Below are 21650 nucleotides of genomic sequence, written 5' to 3'. Positions count from 1 at the left end.
TGTGAGATTAAAAAGGATAAGTGAAAGTGCTCTATAAATAGAAAACCAATATACAAATGTAAGCTGTCTTACTAATAGAGGTACTAGAAGTACTAAGAAGTAACGGGATAGGAACAATATAGCATCATTTTGATGCCTCAGAATCATCATTATGAATGTTAACCACTGCGCTGCATTTAATATATGATGGCTTTGAGATATATCTAAGTGGGTAGAGTTCTAGACTGCTATGCATTTTCAGTTCTTGTGTGGGTTTTAACAGTATTCCTGTTAATTCCCCTGTCAGCTCCAATATTCTCTGTAGCTCCATTCCCTACTTCTAGTTTTCTGCTTCTAATCTTCAATGGACTTATAAACTAGACTCCAGATAATGAGTTTATTATTATCCATATGATAGCCTCAGGAATTCTTATAAGGAAAGTGCATCCACAAAGGACCAGAGCAGGTGAAAAGTACTTTTTTTTATTCTTATTCTTGGATGAGTTCCAGAAAAGTAAAGTGTAAATATAACTCACTATCCCAGAGTAACTTAACCCCTAAAGGCTTATTGGAATGAAATTAAGTATATAGATAAAACTTAGTAATTTTTAAAAAATTTTTGCAAACATTTATCATCAATTCCTCCCTGTGGTTAACATTAATATCTAAGTATTTTTAAGAGAACAAAATAATATTTAAAAATGATTTGGGCAACAATAGTATTAGTAATAAACAGTTCTTTCCTTAAGCATGCTTATTCCCCTATAATACACATGGAAAGAGTTATTTAATCTGGTATTATGATTTAAAATGACATTCTAGGACAATGTACAATAATAATGGTCCAAAATCTGCTAGTTATACAGCATCACAGAGCAAATAAAATGGCCTCAAACAGTATAACAGTGTTAGAGATATCTATACAGTGTTAGAGATAATTACTAGATTAGTAAAACAAGATTGCCCAGGGCTTGCTAAATGGAATAAACTGACTTCATCCAAGTACATGGAGTAAATATATCCTATCACCACAGAATTCAATTTGTAACATAAATAACAAAAACCCAATATATGGCCTTTTGAAAAAGGCCAGGAATCATCGAAGCTGATAAAGTGTTTGGCAAACTTGGCTGTATCAGTACACCACCACGCCAGACACCAAAACACTCTCCTCTTTGCCTATAGTCTTCTTCATTTTAAGAAGTTTAGATTTTAATTCTCCCAAAGCTATTTCCAAGAAGAGAATCTCTTGCCTTCTCTTAGGAAGGGCCAGAAAAACTAGAAAGAGAATCTCCTGCCTTCTTTTATGAAGGGCCAGAAATATTAGACACCCTTTCTTTTCAAATTTATTTCCTTTCTCATGAAACTTATTTCTACTATCCTTCCCCACCCTCCCTACCCACCTAACACCACTCCACCCAGATCCAGGACACAGCTCTCTGTTCTACCAAACGGTTTCTATCCTTGGCAAAAATCTAACAGATTGTGGTAGTCTGCCTCCTGTAGCCAAAACATATAGTTAAATGGAAAGCTTTGACTATCTCTGAAGTATTACTGTTTTCCGAACCAATGATTTCTTCTAACATAATTAAACTTTTGTGAATTTTTTTCTAGTCTATTTTCAGCACAGACATACTGAGACCTTTGGTTCATGCTAAAACATTCCTCATAAAGATTAAAGTTAGTTCCTTTAGAATTCTTTCTTCCTAGAGCAGGGATTCTAAAATGATGACCCATGCAATGGTCTTAAGGATCTGAGCTCTAAGCACCTCTGAGCCTCTTCAATTCACCACGTTCCAATTAGAGAGATAATGGAAACAGACCAGAAGGAGGGAAAAACACACAAGCATTTCTGTCAGTCCGGTTTCGCGGAGAGGAAAGTAAGACTTGCTTTCCTCCCAGTGAGGACCCAACAGGTATAAGTGGTACAGAGCGGTTTCCTTTTTCATAGAAATTAGAAGATACAGCAGAGAACCAATCAATTTCCCTCTCCTACAGGGCCTTCAAAGCAGCCTAAGCACTTGCATAACCTAATAAAAACAATCAAAACCTCAGTGAAGAAAGGCACAAAAACGAGAAAGAGGAACTTGTCATCTCATCTCTCACCCACATTAGTAGTAACAGTGAGATTTGCTATATTTTTTTCAGTACCTACTAAGTACAAGACATAGCAAGGTTCTTTACATACTTAATGTAAAGCATCTATCAAATTTCAACAGGCCTGCAGAAAAGGCTTTATCCATATATTATAGATGAAAAAAAGACTCAGAGAAGTTCAGTAACTTTCCCAAGGTCAGATAACTAGTCAGTGCTGGAACAGGATTTGGACTCTAAAGCCCATTGTGCTTTCTGCTCTCTCCCTTCCCTTGCTATGCCAATTAAAATGGTGACGTTAGCACATCAGACTTTATTTTCCTTCTGTAAGCATTTGATATCACCCTGATATGTTCTGAAAATACAATTAGCTCAAATATTTATGACCTTTTCTAATGGCTACATCCTCTGTCTTATACTATACATGCTAACATGTTTCAAAATTATTTCTATTGGAATACTGGGCATTTTGGTCTAAGTTTTAGATTTATCTCTCCTTTCAGACTCATTTAGCTAGGCAAAAATCTACTAGGTTCATCAGATTGCTTGACTATGTAAATGGCCTATTCATTTACATAGTTAAATTCTCAGGAAATAAGCTTTCTTTGTTCAAAGACTGAAAATTATCAAGAATTTTTATGTTTCAGTAATAAATTCTCTATTTGCTGTAAGAACAAATCCTTCAAAAGCCTGGTCCAATTGCAAACATACAAAATATCTTTTTTCTTTTTTTACTAAGGAACTGGTCTGTATTTGTATAGTTGACCAATAAATCAAGTCATTAGAACTTTTAGAACAAAAACCGTAAATTCAGTGTAACACATCTTTAAAATGCCAAAAAATCTGAATTGATATACTCCCTCACAAAGACACAGACATCAAAATGATCTAAAATTATCTGATTTCATGTATATGAAAGAGTCTGAATCATTCATGCATGATAGGTAAATGTATGTGTAGTTAAAATTATATTGTTTTAAATTATAACCTTGTTTTATGTTTCGAAGTTTTATACAGTTTTATGTACTGTAAAATCATCTATATTAACCTTTGACAGGTTTATGCTGGTAAAGGAGATTTGTACCTGAGCAATCTACTTGGAATAAAACCCATGGATGCCCCTGTTTTTTAATCGTATCTTCTTTTCTTCCTTCTTTGACAAATTCCATAAATACCACTTATCTTTTGATGACTCAAAAAAATCTTAAACCAAAATTATATTAACTAAACCATTTCATGTTTTGATAATGGTCTCAGAGTTATTCCAATCTTCATTTGCAATAATAAAAAATGCTTCAGTCAAATCCCTCATACTATATGTAAGATAAGTCTATGACACATGTCTAAGTCTTGGCTTTATTTACATGCCCTTTCCTGTCCTTTTTAGCTTATAAGATAGATTAGAGGTCAGCAAACTTTTCTGTAGAGGGCTAGACAGTAAATATCACAGGTTATGCAGGCCACAGGATCTTTGTTGCTTGCAATCACTCAACTTGCAGCTGCCACACAAAAGCAGCCAAAGACAATACATAAGTGAATGGGTGTGGTGGATTAGCTGGCATCATACTGAATTTGGTCCATGGCAGTAGTTCGCTGATCCCTGAGTTAAGGCATGAGGAAAACAGGAAAAATTGTGTCACTACAATCACCTGGGGTATCTTAATATTTAGCTGTCTGGAAGAAACCATTCATAGCCATGCTGAGTTTAGACTGCTTCAGCACAAAATACAATTAATCTTGACCCACAGACTGCTAAATACACTAGCCCAGCAAAGTTAGATTCTACTCTTCCAGACAGTCAGACATTTAGAGTAAGCATATCACTAGATAAACAATCAGTCCCCACTCTAACGGTGGCCAGTCTTTCTAAATTGTCTGCTACCTCCATCTCTCATCTTATTTCCCCAACTCACCCCAGTTCCACTGGACAGAGTACGTATTTTTTGTCCCAGGAAGATCAAGGTATCACCCCCTCCTCCTTATATAAAAAGTGATTACTATTGCCCCTACTTCTTTCTGCTACCAGACGGAGTTGGAGGCTGACTTCATTCCCAACCCCCTCCTCCCTCGCTTTCTTCCACTACTATATAAATTGGACAACCTAAATGCTTCCTTTCTCAGCCTCTTTCTTGCAGCTTAGCATGGCCAAAATAAAGTTCAGGACAATAAATACCTCATGAAAGACTGCTGGGGTAGGGTGGTGGGGTAGGGGTACTCTGAGAAAGATTTTTGAAAAAGGAGAGGGAGTCACAACTGCCAATACCTCTTTCTCCCCCTTTCTTCCTGCCTTAATGCAATTGTGATACCTGGAACTGGAGCAAACATTTTGCAACCTGGAATTTTGCAACCATTAGAAGAAGCTAAGAGAACTGCAGAGATCCAGCTCTGAAAACTTTAAGCCACTGAACCAACGCTAGAGGCACTTATCTCCAGAGTTGTTATGTGTGAAAAAACAGACTGTGTAAAGCAAATTTTTGTTACAAAAGCATTCCTAATCTATCTTTTCTTGGAAGTGTCCTGAGACACTACTCCTTATGAGAAGTAAAAGACGGAAACTGGCTGAGCACAGTTTGTTGTGAATTCTGACTAAATAGCACTTCTTTAACCTAGAGACAAAACTAGCAGGAAGCAAATCATAAAAGAGGGTCTAACCTGACAGTTGACAACCTAGGGCACTAAAGTCAATGAGGGCAAAGAAAAGAGAAGCCCCCGAAATTTTATTCAAACGCTAAATTGATTTGGGAAAAAGAAAAAATTGAAAAAGTAATTCTTTAGAATTGTGGGGCCCATAGCTTCATGAATGTTCTACTCAGCCAATCAAATATGAAAATTCTGATTATATCAATTTCCAATCACGTATTTCCACTGTTTGAAAAACACAAGTTTAGAACACATTTTTATAGTTATATTTTTGTGCTTTTTTTCAAGCAAATTTATTTGTCTTTATGCTTCCATTTCCCTAGTATTCACAAAGGTAGAGTTACTGTCAATACATGATTGTTTTTGACACTTGAAGAAACTCTGAAATAATTACTAACACTCAAGTTAATGATGATACTGACCGTAAGGACGATGGTCCCTTCAAGCATTCACATGCTAGTTCAGCTGGCGGACCCATCACCCTCACTTTAGGGACAGTCACTTCTCTTTTGTATCAATACCACTGCAAAAAACACCCAGAGATATGCAATTCTACCTAGTCAAAAGAAACTTCAGAAATGCTTATTTTAACTCACATATCCCTTAAGAAATACTATTCTTAAGTTAAAACACCAGTTTGTATTTTACTTTCTTATAAATAACATATATTATATATATAATATATATCATACATATTTTATATATATTATATATATGATATATATCTATATATATATATCATATATATACATATATATGGTCATGCACCACTTAATGATGGGGATACCTCCAGAGAAATGTGTCCTTAGGCGATTTCCTACCATGTTTCCCTGAAAATAAGACCTAGCCGGACAATCAGCTCTAACTCGTCTTTTGGAGCAAAAATAAATATAAGACCCAGTCTTATATAAGACTGGGTATAATATAATATAATATAATACAATATAAGACCGGGTCTTGTATTAATTTTTGCTCCATAAGATGCGTTAGAGCGGATTGTCCGGCTGGGTCTCATTTTTGGGGAAACATGGTAGTTGTGATAACATCATACAGTGCACTAACACAAACCTAGATCGTCTAGCCTACTACACACCTCGGCTAGATGGTACAGCCTAATGCTCTTAGGCCATAAGCCTGTTCAGCATGTTACTATACAAAAACAAACGAACAAACAAACAAAAAAACAAAAGATGAGATTAAATCAAGCACAAGAGAAAATAATGCAACCAAGAGACGCAGTAAACAGGACATGTATGACACTGCTGCCGGTAGAACACGGCATACTGTTTTACAGCAAACTTTCTTTTTATAAGTAGAAAGAGTACATTCTAACAATAACAAGTAGAGTATACATAATACATAAACCAGTAAGGCAGTTGTTTACTATCAAGTATTATGTACTGTCTGTAATTGTACGTTATATTTTTATACAACTGGCAGCACAGTAGGTTTGTCTATACCAGCATCACTACAAACACGAGTCACGTGTTGCACTATGATGTTAAGACGGCTATGACATCACTAGATGACAGGAATTTTTCAGCTCCATTATCATCTATGGGTCCCTGTTCGTACTATATTCGGTCCACTGTTGACCGAAACATCAATATGCAGCACATGACTATATTCACACACACACAGAACCTTCCCTAGTTCTAATCCCCACAGTTATCTCCATGAGAATAGTCTGGTGGTATTATGCTGCAGTGTGATATACTTATGAATCACAACATCTACAAATCACAATGGATTTTTAAAATTTTTATGATTTCAATTCCGTAGGACTGCCAAAGGTTTAGCTAGAAATAATACCAAATACAATGAGGTTTCAGGCTTAAGTGCAGTAGTAGAACAGAATTTAATCAAGTTCCAATACTACATTTTAATGCTCAAATTTCTTATGGTCTCTTTCAGTTGACAAATACGAGGTGCTCCTCCGTATAATAGCAGCAGCAGAACAGCTGGATGGCCACATCAAACACAAAAGAAGCAACAGCACACGCTGTGAAGTGTCATTCTGATTGCCTAGAAACAGTAGCCCATGCAGATTTATTCCCTGTTATAAATCAGAACAATTATTTCTCTGGAGTTTACATTTTCTTCATGAAAGACTCAAACTTTCCACACATTAAAAAAGAGAACTTTCAAAAAGGATATCTTCCCTTTCTTTGATGATCAGTTCATTCTGTTCTTCCAACTGCCTGATCTTCTTCTCAAATGATTCCTGCTCAGCTTTGAGTCGTTCTTCTGTCACTTCCTTTTCCTCACTTACTCTGAAAGAAATTTAAAAAATGAAAAGAAAATGCCTGGAGAATAAAATATGTGCCTACAGCTGTGGTTTACCAAAACTACATTTCTTCCAGAGGTATGCTGATTTCTTTAGGAATACTCTTTTTTTAAACTAACCTTTCATAAGGCAATTGCTCACACCTTAGCAATAAAATATGCATGTTATTGTTAAATCAAGAATGTTTCCAATCCTCAGAAGTATCTTAAATATGGAAAGTCCTACACAGAACATAGGCTCCCAATTATAATCTAGGACAAAAAAATAACTCATTTTTAAAACATTAAGTTTCATTCCTTCATCATCAAAATAGGTACAATTTATTGTGATTTAGATATTTTTATACTTTTATTTAAATCTTGTCAATGAAATAAACAATATATAAAATCACCTAAACATATCACTAAATATACATAGGCAGTTTTACTCTTTTTACCAGTACTGATACCCTGCATTCCTCAGTAGCATATAAATAACTAGACTGGAACAAAAACAGCATTAACATAAAAAAAGTTTGCACTACATTTATTCTTAGTCCAAAAGGTATTTTAAAGTTAAAAACACTGACCAAAAAAAATCTAATGTCTAATCCTGAAAAGCATTTAAATTTGAGCCTACCAAAAAGAGGTGGTTTCTGACAAGAGCAGAGGGGAGAAAAAATCTTTAAAAAAAACACACACAGACACACAAAACAACTAAACAATAACAACATTAAAACTTATCTTAAAATGACAACCCTAATTTTCATGTTCCTCGGTATCCAGAGATATTAGCCCTGAATTTCTATGTTACTGGTTCTTGTTTCTTCAAAGAGGATATAACACATTTATCCTACAAGATCACACAGGGACGTGTGTAAGTGAAATCTAGGGAATCCAAACCTTTCCTTTGAGCTCCTAAATGTACTTCCTCCCAGACCCCTACTCTATCAGAACAATTTCTGAATAACATGAACTCCATCCACAGCCTTTCCTTTGTTGCTAGGCTTCAGGTGGACATATTGAAATCAATGATACAACACAATGAAAATTAGAAGTTTTGAATGTCCACGAGTTGATTGCATTTTGTCTTTGAAATAATTTGTGAGAAAATGCATGGCACACAGTAGCGTTTCAACAATAGGTTTATTTCTTCTTGCTTATCCTGACATTCAAATCATTTCCTAAATTCTATTATTTTGTTTAGCATACCACCAGGCCCATGACTGGGACTCAGGTCCTTCTTTCTAAAAGGGTAATCTCTAAAATGGATACAATTACAAGGAATCCACACATCTAAACGAAGCAAATATACCTAAATGAAGAGGGTTTACACTCTGGTCTCAGGGTATCCTGCCTCCCCAGTCGACTGCCAAATTTAACGTAACATTAAACTAAACACAGAGACTATCTCAAGAGACTGCCAGGTGAGAACCTCGTAGGTATACCTCAACAATTTACTTCTTTCTCTTTGTTCAACCTGAAGGAGATTCCATGACAACTCTAGGGATTACTGAGGGCGGAAAATGCTTGTACATACATTCCATAATACCAGAGTCTATGATGAGCTTTTCCCAAAACTTCAAGTGCTCTATACAGAAAAAATCACTTTTTAAAATTCAGTTTCTGGAGTATGTTTGAAAAATTTAAACAGGGACTTTTTTATTTCTTTTTTTTTTTTTTTTTGTCTCTTCTGTGATGCTGCTATGACTAGACTACCCTTTAGCAATTATTATGCTCTGGAAGGCTATAAAATTAACAAGCTGTGGTAAGCACAAAGTGCAACACGTCTTCCATAAGCCTCTCTGAAGATATACATAGCTTCTTTGTGGCCTGTTAGCATAGTTAATATGAGCAAGTACGTTAATACAGCCTTTAAATGTAGAGGGCTTACCAATAAAACAACCTCGAGATTTGATACCCACTCTGAAATCTGCCTTCTTGTTTAATTTATGTTTAATAATATTTCCCATGAGATATATGTAAGAGAAAGTATCTGGAATCGTGATCTACATTCTGCATCAAAGCATTCTCAGACCAGGAAGTAACATAAAAAGACCTATTCCTCTACCTCATTGAGAGTATAGCAACAAGTTAATTAACAAAATGAGGATCTAAATACAAGGAAGGGAAATATTTGACTAATAGGATAAGAAAGCTAAAACTGTGACGAGAAGATATTCCCAGAGTCGGTTTGTTAATTATTTACAAAGAGGACAACAGCCTCTTCATAAAGTAAGAAATTACCACTGTTACCATTTATTTAATGCCTCAGAGTGTTTCTCAAAAACTTCCAAAAAATGTAGTTATCTAACAAGAAAAAAGAATTCATATCCTTAGAGTGAGATGGTTGGGCAGAAAATTGTGCTGAAAAGTACTGAATTTCTTTGAAGTCTTACGGTTTAGCTAAAACATCCCTGACTATTTTGTATTTTTCTCCATAAAACATCTTTTCTGTTTTAACATAAAAAGTTTCTCCACACCCATCTATTCTAAATATTTTAGCAAAATTATCATTCTAGAAAGAGATTTATTTTATGGCTTTGCATACCCCTAACGTTCTTCTAGATACTCCACGAATGGGTACTTTTACACTAATGTGAAAGACAAGGTCATGGCAGAAAGCTTCTATTGGAAAGAGAATTACAGCTCACCCAACGGTCAACCAGATAAATTTCTTCCCCTATTTAATATCTTGTGTTTGGGAGCTGGGTATGCATTTTAAAAATTCTAAATAAGATTTGGAGAAGGAACAAATTTCATAGGATGTCTAGCAAACAGAAAGAGACATTGTTTTCAAGCAAAAGTAAGCGTGAGGTGAAAAAGAATGGCTTTCACCATTAAAAAAATACATATTTCAGTAAAATCATCTTAATGCCCTCTTTACAAATTTTAATATTTGGCTAATATTTAAAATGCACTGTGTACATTCATATAGCACTCACTGTATGTTTCCATGCAGAAAGGGAAAAAAGTTCTACAGAAAAACTAACCTCTTCTAGGAAGTAATATCTGGCCAGAACGAAGAGAAAGACTGTTGAGTGCATGCTAGTCACTCAAACAATAGTCTTTGAATTGTAGAACTCAGAAAAGACAATCTGAAAATGAATTTTGGCATACTAGCTATTATACAGTGTCAAACTACACTAAAGTTCAGAGAATGTCTTTCACCCAAAACAAGTTAAAATTTTCTTATTTTTTCTTGAAATTTACTATATAACCCATTATAAATACTATTTATACAAAAACATTCCACAAAGGCTTCAAATGGGAAGACAAAAAACTGAGTCACTGAAAAATTAGTCTTAATTTTTTTATTGTACTGAAATGTACATTTAATTACGACAAACAAGTTACGATTAGTTAACAAAAAAATAAAAGACCAGAATAAATATAAAATAATAATGATCTCATTTTACAAAGGAAAACTAACGGTGTTACACTTTCTATTTTTCTTCTGAGAAATGTCAAGTACAAACAGCAAACTGTCCTCTGGGAAAAATCAGAGTATCTGAGTCTAAAAAAGAATGCTGTCCTCAAATGAGCTAGTGCACAAATATTCACTGGGGAACCATGCATTATTTGACAGTGTGGGCTTAGGACATGAAATAGTGGAGATTTTTTTTTTTTAAGCTTCTTAGAACATGGCTCATATAAATAAAAAACTGCAATGTGGCCAAGATTTCTAAAACTTTTTTTTCCTTTAAAGACTAAGCTGTAGTGCAGTTTGTTTATTAATCTAGGTACCCCTCCCCATCTTAAAAAGTCTCAGTAAAAAACATGCAAATGCATATATAAAGAAGTCACCATCTTTCAGCACAAACTATAATATTTTGCAAAGCCAATCATTTTTCAAGTCCCCATAAACGACACTGCTTTTCTCAACTATGCAAACAATTCATTATTTTACTGTAAAAGACTTTCTGAGGTCACTTAATTCAGCAATCTTGAACAAAAAGAATCTCTCTACCCTTGCCTCCGAGAAAGATCAATCAATATTCCACTTATTCTTCTGCAAATGTAAATCAATGCTGGGCACCTCAGGAAAATGCCCTCATTTACGTAAAACCCATATGTCAAGTCATCTCTTACACTCGCTTCCACAAGCTAAATAATTCATAAAATTCTTAATTTATCTTTGTGGTATCTATTCTCCATTAGCCTCTTAATTTGTATTTGTATTTTACTCGTTTATTAATGTAGTTAACACAAGTGAAAAAGTTCCCTGAGAATATAGAGATTACTAAGGAGGCAGCTACGAATTATTAAAAACTTACACTGTTTTTGTTGTTGTTGTTTTCTGGTCAAATAGCACAATAACGCTTCCTCATGTTCTGGTTAAATTTAACTGTGAACCATGCTTTTTTTTTCTTTGATGTACTGGGCCTAACCAGTAAGTCTTTCTCCGAAATGAATTTCTAAATTATTTTTACCCGTAAGCATATCATACCTGTATGTGTCACTACTGTCTTTTATTCTGTTTGAATGAATCCATTTTACAACCTATTATGCCAATTCTAAAGTTTATTTATATCTTCTATTAACATTTATTCTCACTTAGAAATATCAATAAATCCTATAGGTATCTTTTTGATTCTTTCATACACTGTACCAGTAAAGATACTGACTGAAAAGGATCTCACAGCTAGATTTTCGATGGATCCCTCAAAGATACAGGTAAGTCAGTCTTGGATTTTGGACACGTACAGGTTTCCCACTAACATTGTTAAAGCTAAGGCCATGCTTTAATTAAAAAAAAAAGCTATGCTCTTGTAAGAATGCTTTTCACTTCAAATGCACCACTAAAAATAAGCTATAGTTTTGACTTTGCTTTTATATTGCATGTCATTCTATAATTGAAAAACATGCTATTTGTTTTGTATGTTGCGCTGAGAACTACCGAATATTGCATTCTGAAAATATGCTTGTTAATGGTCAGTGTGGGGTGCTAAGCACTCTTTGTAACTTCTCCCCTTTAATAATGTTGGTGAATCTGCAGAAGAGCTGAAATCTTTAAGTATGCTACACTTGACTATCTCATAGGAACACATAAGGTTTTCTAACTTTCTAAATCTTCTGACACTTTCCCCATTTGGTTTAACCTTTATCATAGTTGAAACAACTTTCAATCTTCATACCTAATTTTCACTGAAAAGACATGAATGAAAACAACTTTTAAAACTTCAGCCTCCTAATAATCCTCTATAATACTTTTTCATTATTCTCTATATGATCAAAAGTCTGTTAGTTTAGGGGCGGACGGGTGGCTCAGTTGGTTGGAGCACGAGGTCTGGGCAACCGGGCTGCCCTTTCGAATCCCTCATGGGCCAGGGAGCTGTGCCCTCCACAACTAGTATGAAGTCAATGAGCTGCCGCTCAGCTCCGGGTCACCAGATGGCTCAGTTGGTTGGAACGCGGGCTCTCAACCACAAGCTTGCCGGTTTGACTCCTCGACTCCCGCAAGGGATGGTGGGCTCTGCTCCCTGCGCTGGACCTGGAGCTGAGCTGCGCCCTCCACAACTAAGACTGAAAGGACAACTTGACTTGGAAAAGTCCCAGAAATACACACTGTTCCCCAATAAAATCCTGTTCCCCTTCCCCAATAAAATCTTAAAAAAAAAAAGTCTGTTAGTTTAAAAAGCCATGTACCAGGCCAAGTGTGCAGAACACAAAAGCAGCAGAATTTTTGTCTTATTTTACATGACTGGGGCAGAGTCAGATGAAGAGGACATGTGAACAGAAGGTTTGCCAAGTGGGATGTCAGCGGCCACGCAGGCTGAGAAGGGCGTCACCGCATGGAAGTAGGCTGGCACATGTGTCAGAGCGAGAAGAGCACCCAGGTGGAGGAGGAGCCCAGCTTGGGTATCAGAGCCTTGATATCCATGGGTATCCTTGCAAAGGTATGGGAGTGACCCCGTATGGAGACTCGGAGCGCAAGGACAGTGAGGCGGGGTCTATGCAAGGGTCGGGAGTGGGTGCTGGTGTGGATGCGTCCAGAGAGAGTGATGAGAGCATCCACACAAGGGGCTAACCTGAAGCAGGTGATCAGAGCCCAAGGAGGATGAGGACGACACACACTCAGGGGGCAACTCTGTTTTGTTTCAGAGCCCATGCAAAGTGAGAAGGGTTATCCTCAGGAAGGGGCAGGCTGGTGGAAGGTCAGCGCCTAAGGCCTAAGGAGGGAATCAACCCGAGGGAGAGGAGCAGCATGTGGAGGTGAGAGCCAGAGAAAGGTAAGGAGGACAGCACTGTAAAGGGGTGGCCTGGTGTGTGGCCTCCAAGCCTAAGCAGAGGAAAGAGGACTCCCAAGTAGTGGCGAGGGCCCAACATGACGAGTCAGAAGCAGAGTGGAGTGAAGAGGGCATTTGGGCAGAGTATGGCCTAGACTGGTGTTCTGGAATACAAGCAGGGAGAAGAGGGCATCCATTGGGTGGGGGGTGGGGGTGGCCGGGAGACTGGTGGACTGAAATAGGGAGTCATGAGTTCCGGCAGGATAAGGATGGCTTCTGTGCAGTACAGGGAGTAGCAGCAGAAATGGAGGACTAGTTACATACAGGATGATTAAATAAAGTGTAAATATATTAAAGATAATATAAACCACATTTCTCAATGTCAGCCAGGAGAGTTACAATTATAAACAATTTTTTCAAGCACTCATGAACATTCACCAAGATTAACCATATCTTAGGACATAAAACAAACCTCGAAAAAAATGTAAAAATTGTTCTCTGACCATAATGGACCCAAACTAGAAATCAGTAAGAGAAAGACAAGAGGAAAATCTCCAAACACTTGGAAATTATATATGTCAAAATTCTCAATAATCCATGTGTCAAAGAGGAAGTCTCAAAGAAAATTTTAAAAAATACACAAAATTGAATGAAAATCAAAATACAACAAATCAAAATATGTGAGATGCACTGAAAGTAGTAATGAAAAGAAAGTTTATAGCATTAAATCCTTACATTAAAAGAGGAATTGTCTCTAAGTTCCTACTTTGAGGAACCAGAAAAAGAACAAAATAAATTCAAAGCAACTGAAGAAAGGAAATGACAGAGATAAGAGCAAAAAATCAATAAATTGAAAACAGAAAAAAAATAGAGAAAAATCAATAAAACAAAAAGCTGGTTCTTTGAAAAAAATCGGTAAAACTGATAAACCTAACAAGACCGACAAAAATAAAAAGAGAACGTGCAAATCAATAATATCACAAGTAAACTACTATAGATGTTGCAGTCATTAAAAAGATAACAAGAGAATAAATACCATGGACAACTTTATGTTCATAAATTTGACACTTCAGAAAAATGGAACAATTCTCAAAATCAACAAACTCCCAAAACTCAAACAAGACAAAATAGATAACTTGAATAATCTTGGAACCATTAAAGAAACTGAATTTGTAATTAAAAAGCTCTTTAAAAAGCAATCTCCAGGCCCAGATGATTTCACTGGAGAATTCTATTAAACATTTTAAAAAGAATTAATCAGTTTTATACAATTTCTTCTGCAAAACAAAATAGGACATTTCCTAACTCATTTTATAAGGGTAGTTTTACCATGATACTAAAACCAGACTAAGACAGTAAAAAACAACAATAACAACAACAAAAACCTACAGTTCAATACCTCTCATGAACTTTGATGTAAAAATTCCAAACAAAATAACAGAAAATCAAAATTGAATGTATAAAAACAACGTAAGAACTGAGATTTACTACAGGTATGGAAAGCAGATTCAACATTCAGAAATCAATTAATATAATCTACCATATCAATAGCTGAAGAAGAAAACGCATGTAATCATTTAATTAAGGCACAAAAACTATTTGACAAAATCTAACACACAACCACAACAAAAACACTTCTAAAACTAGGAATATAAAGAAACTTTCTCAACTTTATAGACAGCATCTATTAAAAAATCTGCAGCTAATATCATACTTAATAATGGTAGACTGAATGCTTTCCACATAAAATCAAGAACATAGTAAGGATATCCTCTTTAACCACTCACTCGTATTCACATAGCACTGTGAGTCTTAGCACCATAAAGCAAAAAAATAAAATAAAATAAAAATCATATGCACTGGGAAGTAATAAAACTGTCCCTGTTTGCAAATGACATGACTGTCATTGTTCCAAGGACTCAACAGTAAATCTCCTAGAACTAATAAGCGAGGTTAGCAAGGCTACAGGAATCAGGATAAACACACAACATTTAATCACAGTTCAACAACAAACAAACATGAAACGACAAATGTGAAACCAAAATTTAAAACACAATACCAATTTACAATTGCTCCAAAGAAAATTAAATATTTAGAAATAAATATGAGAAAACATGTATGGAATCTATATCCTGAAAATTACAAAATACTGATGTATGAAATCAAAGATCTAAATAAATGGAGAGACATTCCATATTCATGGATTAGAAGACTTAACACAGTTGTCAATTCTTCCCAAAACTAATCTATATTTTTAATGTAATACCTATTAAAACACCAGCAGGGTTTTTTGTAGACACTGACAATCCTATTCTAAAATTATTACAGAAAGGCACAGGACTAGAAGAGTTAAAATAATTATTAAAAATAATACAGTGGGAAGAATCACACTATCCAATATTAAGGCTTACTATACAGCTACAGTAATCAAGACAGTTGGCAGAAGAATAGACATATAGATCAATGGATTAGAAACAAGAACTTAGAGACACATGCATATACGCCCAACTGATTTCTGACAAAGGTGCAAGAAATATTTCAAAAAATGGTTCTGGACCAATTGGATATCAGTAAGCCAAAAAAAAAAAAAAAAAAAAAAAAGGAACCTCAACCCAAACCTCATACCTTATACTAAAATTAACTCAATATGGATCATGGACTTAAACATAAAACTGTAAAACTTTTAGGAAAAAAATAGGAGAAAGTCTTTAGATACTAAGGCTATGCAAAGAGTTCTTAGACTTGACAATAAAAGCAAGATGCATAAAATGAAAAAAATTGATCAACTGGACCTAATCAAAATTAAAAACTTTTGCTCTATGAAAGATATTGTGAAGGGGATGAAAATGCAAACTGCAGACTAAGTATTTGCAAACTATGTATCCAACGAAGTATTTGTATATAAAACATAAAGAACTCTCAGAACTCAAGAATTAATAAAACATTACAATAGGAAATGGGCAAAAACGATGAACGGACATTTCACTGAAGAAGATAAGGATGACAAATAAACATATGAAACAATATCCAACATCAATGGCCATTACAGAAATGTAAATTAAAATCACAAGGAGAGAACACTAAATAACTATCAATGTTTAAAATAAAAAATTATTATAACAAATGTTGGCAAAAATGCAGAGGACCCCTTGTATTTCTGGTGGGAACGTAAAGTATCACTTTCAAAAATAGCTCAGTAGTTTCTTACAAAACTAAACATGCATTTATGACACTATATCTGAAGGAAATAAAAATGTTATGTTCACACAAAAACCCATATATGAATGTTCATAACAGTTTCATTTATAACAGTCAAAAACTGGAAACAATTCAAATATCTTTAAACTGGTGAATGGTTAAATAAACTATGGTACATCCATACCATGGAATCCTATTCAGCAATGAAGTGAACAAACTACTGATCCATGCAACAAGTTGGAAGGATCTAAAAAGAATTATGCTGAATGGGAAAAAAAAAGCCCATCTCAAAAGATTACATACTGTACGACAAAATTGTAGAGATGGAGAACAGATTAGTGGTTGCTTGAGATTAAGGAAGCAAGTAGGAAGAATAGTAGCTATGTGTATAAAAGGACAGGGCAAGTGATCCTTGTAACAGAACTATTTTGTATCTCGTCTGTGGTTATGGTACATAAATCTACACATGTAATAAAACTGTGTAGAACTAAATATACACACAAATAAATACATGTGAAATCTGTACAAGGTTGATGAATTCTATCAATGTCAACTTCCTGGCTGTGCTACTGCACTACAGTTAATCAAAATACTACCATTGGTGAAAACTGGATAAAAGTACACCAGCACTCTCTTGATATTATTTCTTCCTGCTGCAGGTAAATCTACAGTTACATTAAAAGAAAATCTTTTTATTTTGAAGTATCACCTTGCTACTCTTTGTTTTTGTGAGTCCTGGATTAGAATAAATGTCTATGAGCTGATACATTAAAAAAAAACTGAAATAAATAAGTAAATAAACAAAAATAAATAGGGCAGAAGGGACAGCTCATCCTTAAACAATAATTCCAATGAACAAATGCAAAACAAATAGGGGAAGCATAAAGTAACCATTAGAACACAACAGTAATAAGTTGTTGCAGGCAAGTTCCTTTGATGGACGCAATGCTTAGAATAGTGGGTAAAAGTTTCAGGGAAAACAGTGTATTTGAATAGTTCCCATGAACCTCCTCCAGATAGTCATAAATTACACAGAAAAATGTAACTTTTCAGGGGATAAACCTAGCACACTCTACATTAAACAAGTTACCATAGTTAAAACCACCAGAAGTGACATATCGACATCACACACCCCCTGATATATCATAATGCAATATAATCATGAGAAAGCATGAGGAAAACCCAAATTGAAAGAAATACTACAAAATACCTGACCACTACTCTTCAAAAGTGTCAAAGTCATGGAAGGCAAGGAAAGACTAAGGAACTGCCACACCTGGGAAGAGACTAAGAAACATTAAAACTGAATACAAAATGTGATATTGGAACGAAAAAAAATATATTAATGAAAGAAAATAAGTGGAAAAAATGATGAAATCTGAATACTCTGTAGTTAATTAATACTATTATACCAATGTTAATTTTTGATAATTGCACTATGGTCACTCAAGGTGTTAAATTTAGAGAAAGCTAGGTGAAAGGTATGATAACCCTCCGTACTATTTTTAAGAGCTTTATTGAAAATAATTTATATATAATAAGGTTCAACCATTACAGTGCACAATTCAATGGCTTTTAGTATAGAGTTCCGCAAACATCGCCGTAATCTAATTTTAGAACATTTTCATCCTCCCAAATAGAAACCTTGTACTCATCAGCAGTCATTCCCCACTTCACAGCCCCTCAATACTGTACTATTTTTGCAACTTTTCTATAAGCCTAAAATTATTTCAAATATTACATTGAAATAAAATTTATATAGACATACAAATTATGACACACTATAGAATGGCATATAATCAAGAAGAAAATGAAATTCATGTGTTCTAAAGTTCTTGAATTGTCTCTCTTACATAATAATGCATTTCATATAAGGTTTTGTCTTACCTGGCCAGTTCTTTAATTAAATTTGCAATGCGTCTTTTGTCTTCAAGACATAAATCCTTCAGTGATGCACTCTTTATTCCTCCCTGACAGAAATTCTAAAACAGAGAAAACCTTTTGGTTAACTTTTGCTGAAAACAATTTTTAAGACTTTTCAAGAAATCTATTAAAATAAGCACAGGAAGTAAAATTTCTTAGATATCTTTTATCTTGTGGAAACACTACTTGCCTGTTTCATTTAAAACTGTGAACTCAAAACAGGCTAAGACACTGTCTGTCCACCAGGGGACATCGTGAAATTTATATAGAAAAGCAGACAGAAATAATTCAAAGGCAGAAATGTTCCTGCTTAAATACTACGGAATATTAAAGAAACAACTTTCCCTTGGTAAATGTCACCGAAACAAACACTTAATGGAAGATACTTAGAATCTGTCCTACACCATAACCACCTAGGCTGCTTAGAAGTATACTGAGGTTTGCAGCAGATGGACCTGTTTCTAACCTCTCAATATACCCTGAAGGTCATTCCAAAGGGTACTAGACCAAAAAGCAATAATAATAAAAGCTAACACTTATATCTAGCGCTTACTGAATGCCAGGAATATTCTAAGTACATTACACTTATTAATCCATTTCATTTTCCCAACATGCTATTAGGTAGGTATTATTCTTACTTTAAGGTGAGGGTATGTATCTCGCCCGGGATTATAGCAGTTAAGTAGCAGGATCAAGATTCAAGGATAAGTCCCAGAGTCTGTGCTTCAACCACTGTACTACTCTGTCTCTTGTGCTACATAAAATTCTCCCAGTACTTGAACATCATTAAGAGGTATCTTTAAAGCTATGCAACGCAGAGAATCACAAGGGAACCAGAGGAAACATGTAAAAGGAAGGAACTGTGATCCTTGGCATTTATCTAACCACAAAATAGGTCAGTCCAACTACTTCTGGTAGTCAAGAATTATCCAAGGCCTTTAAAATGAATCCTGAAAATACTGAGAGCCAAAGATGGGAAAGAGAGGGGATAAAAGGAAATGGGAAAGAGGACATGGTAAGAAAATAAGTTTGGTTTTTGATATAGTCAATTTAAGATGCCAGGAGGACATTCATGTGGAAATGCTTAGGCAGGAAATTGGAAATGTCGATCTGGCCCTCAAGTCAGAGAAAAACAAAGATTTAAAATTTAGCCATTATGTTATGGAGGATGTTTAGATTTTTATTATTTTCTTTATACATTTTTATGTTTTAAATTTTCCCTTAAAGTTAAGAAAAAATAGTTTTTGAAAATCATCTACAAATCCAAGAAAATAATTTCGTATTTGAAAGGACAAGAGGGGAATCAGAAGCATATAATATTGTGGGAGAAAAGATAGAAAAAGTTTCAAGAAGAGTGTGGGGTTAACAGTGCTAATGATTCAAAAAGCTAAACAGAATGTGGAAAGCAGTCACTGGATTTGGCAATGGGAGAAGCTGCTGATAGCCCACCAACAGACATTTCAGTAGTGGTGCAGTGAATAAAAGAACACACAAGAGGAACTCTTGCACACAGGCAAGAGTTTTAGCAACATTGTGTTGAACAGCAAAAACGTGAGAATCAGGTTTTATCAACCAGAGAATGGTTAAACTGTGGTGTATTTATACGACGAATTCTATAGGTACTGGTGGTAATGCTACTGACTTTCATCTTCAAACCTACCCTGCCATGCTCTGCTTCCTGCTGCTGAGGCTGAGCCTCTGGAAACCGCAATTCTTCTTTACCACATGGCTATCTGTTAAACTCTGCCAACAGGAAGAACTAGAGGGTTAGGGGCTGTTACAGGAAGAAAGGCCACGTTCCTTCCTATTTGCTTCCTGTTCCGATCAGTGTCATCCCTGGCAAGAACAGATGACTCCAGTTTGCAACTTTTCCTGCTTCACAGAACCAGCCTTTATCATGTCTCCTCAGGGACAGCAGTACCAGTCAGGCTGGTTCCCCATCATCAGAGGTCCAAGTTCCAGCTCTGAGAGGCTCCTCCTCAAAACCCCTAAATTGTAATAATTCCAACTTGTTCCATCTGTTCTCCTGGCCCTAAAAATGGTAACTGTTTCTTGCAGTTGTATGATAACTAAATGTGCCTTGTCAGTTTTCCAGCACCAATTTAACAAGTCTTTACGTTAAATATTTTCAATTAAAATAACTGACTAAATCCACACTGAATTATTAGTGAAAAAAAGAAACGTAACTATAGACAGCATAAATAAATCTCATGAACACAATACACAAAGTATGAGCTCATTTCTATAAGGTTCCAAATTAAATTAAATATTCTTTAAGATTAAATATTCTTTAAAAAACAAATATATTTTATACAACAGTGGTTGGTAAACTACAGCTACAAGCCAAATTTGGCCAACTGCCTGTTGTTTTTTTGTTGTTTTTTTTTTAATAAAGGTTTATTAAAAAACAGCCATGCACATTCATTCACACATTCACACACAGACACACACACACACACACACACACACACACACACACGAGTACTTGCGACAGACACCGTCTAAAAGAACTTTAGAATACATGAATTTCATTTTTCTCTCTTGATTATACGCCATTCTATAGTGTGTCATAGAAAAGGCTAAAGTACTTTCTATCTGGCCCTTTACAGAAAAAGTCTGTCAAACACTGACATAGAAAAACACATTTATAAACACAAAATTGAGGATAGGAATTACCAAAGAAGATGATTTAATAAGGGAAGGACCGATTTACAATGGCATCACTGCAATTCAATGGTGCAAAGAATGGTCTTCTCAATATATGGTGGTGGACCAATAGACTATCAGTATAGAAAAAAGAACCATGACCCTAACTTATCATCATATACATATTAATTCTTGATGAGTAGTGGATTTAACTGTGAAAAGTAAAACACGTGGCTTCTAACGGAGAGAGAGAACCTTCTGTAGAGTGTAGTTAGCTAACAGACTCACTTTGCTGCCATATGTTTAGGAGCCACTGCAGTATTCATGCCAATGCCAATGGCTGGGAATAGTAGAGACACAAGAACAGGGTCATTGCTGCTGCTGGATCATCCTTAAAGAACAATATTTGGTCTGGAGTTCCCCATTGACCTGACAGACGCTACCTCAGGCTGTCTTCCAGTCTGAGGCTCGTCCTAGTCAATCTTTCTTCTTTCTGTCTCCTCACAGATGCCAGACCTATAGTGAAATCTTAAGGCTCTCTTTGCCTATCCCTGCTCATTTTACTCTTTATCCTTTAGAAGCTTTTCCTCCATTAAATCTCTTCCATTTCTAATTCCATCTCTGTGTCTACTTCCCAGAAGACTTGAACTGACATAATTGCCATTTTGAGAAAAA

The 21650-nt window shown here is 35.3% G+C and overlaps 1 protein-coding gene across 3 annotated transcripts in view; it reads right to left on the bottom strand.

Moving 5' to 3' along the window:
* Positions 1–21650, bottom strand: part of KIAA1328 (KIAA1328 ortholog) — a 259083-nt gene that overhangs the window by 224338 nt on the left and 13095 nt on the right. For 2 of the 3 annotated variants that reach the window (XM_033087803.1, XM_033087804.1), the window contains exons 4-5: positions 18294–18388; positions 6871–6986 (exon numbers count right to left, since the gene is read on the bottom strand). In XM_033087803.1, the coding sequence (XP_032943694.1) occupies positions 6871–6986; positions 18294–18388 (211 nt within the window). The remainder of the gene's footprint in view (positions 1–6870; positions 6987–18293; positions 18389–21650) is intronic. The other variant, XM_033087805.1, reaches the window with a different exon arrangement.

This window comes from Rhinolophus ferrumequinum, chromosome 19, assembly GCF_004115265.2.
Source record: "Rhinolophus ferrumequinum isolate MPI-CBG mRhiFer1 chromosome 19, mRhiFer1_v1.p, whole genome shotgun sequence".
NCBI lineage: Eukaryota > Metazoa > Chordata > Mammalia > Chiroptera > Rhinolophidae > Rhinolophus > Rhinolophus ferrumequinum.
The sequence above is the reverse complement of the archived record's forward strand: the minus strand, read 5'-3'. Positions and strand labels throughout refer to the sequence as shown.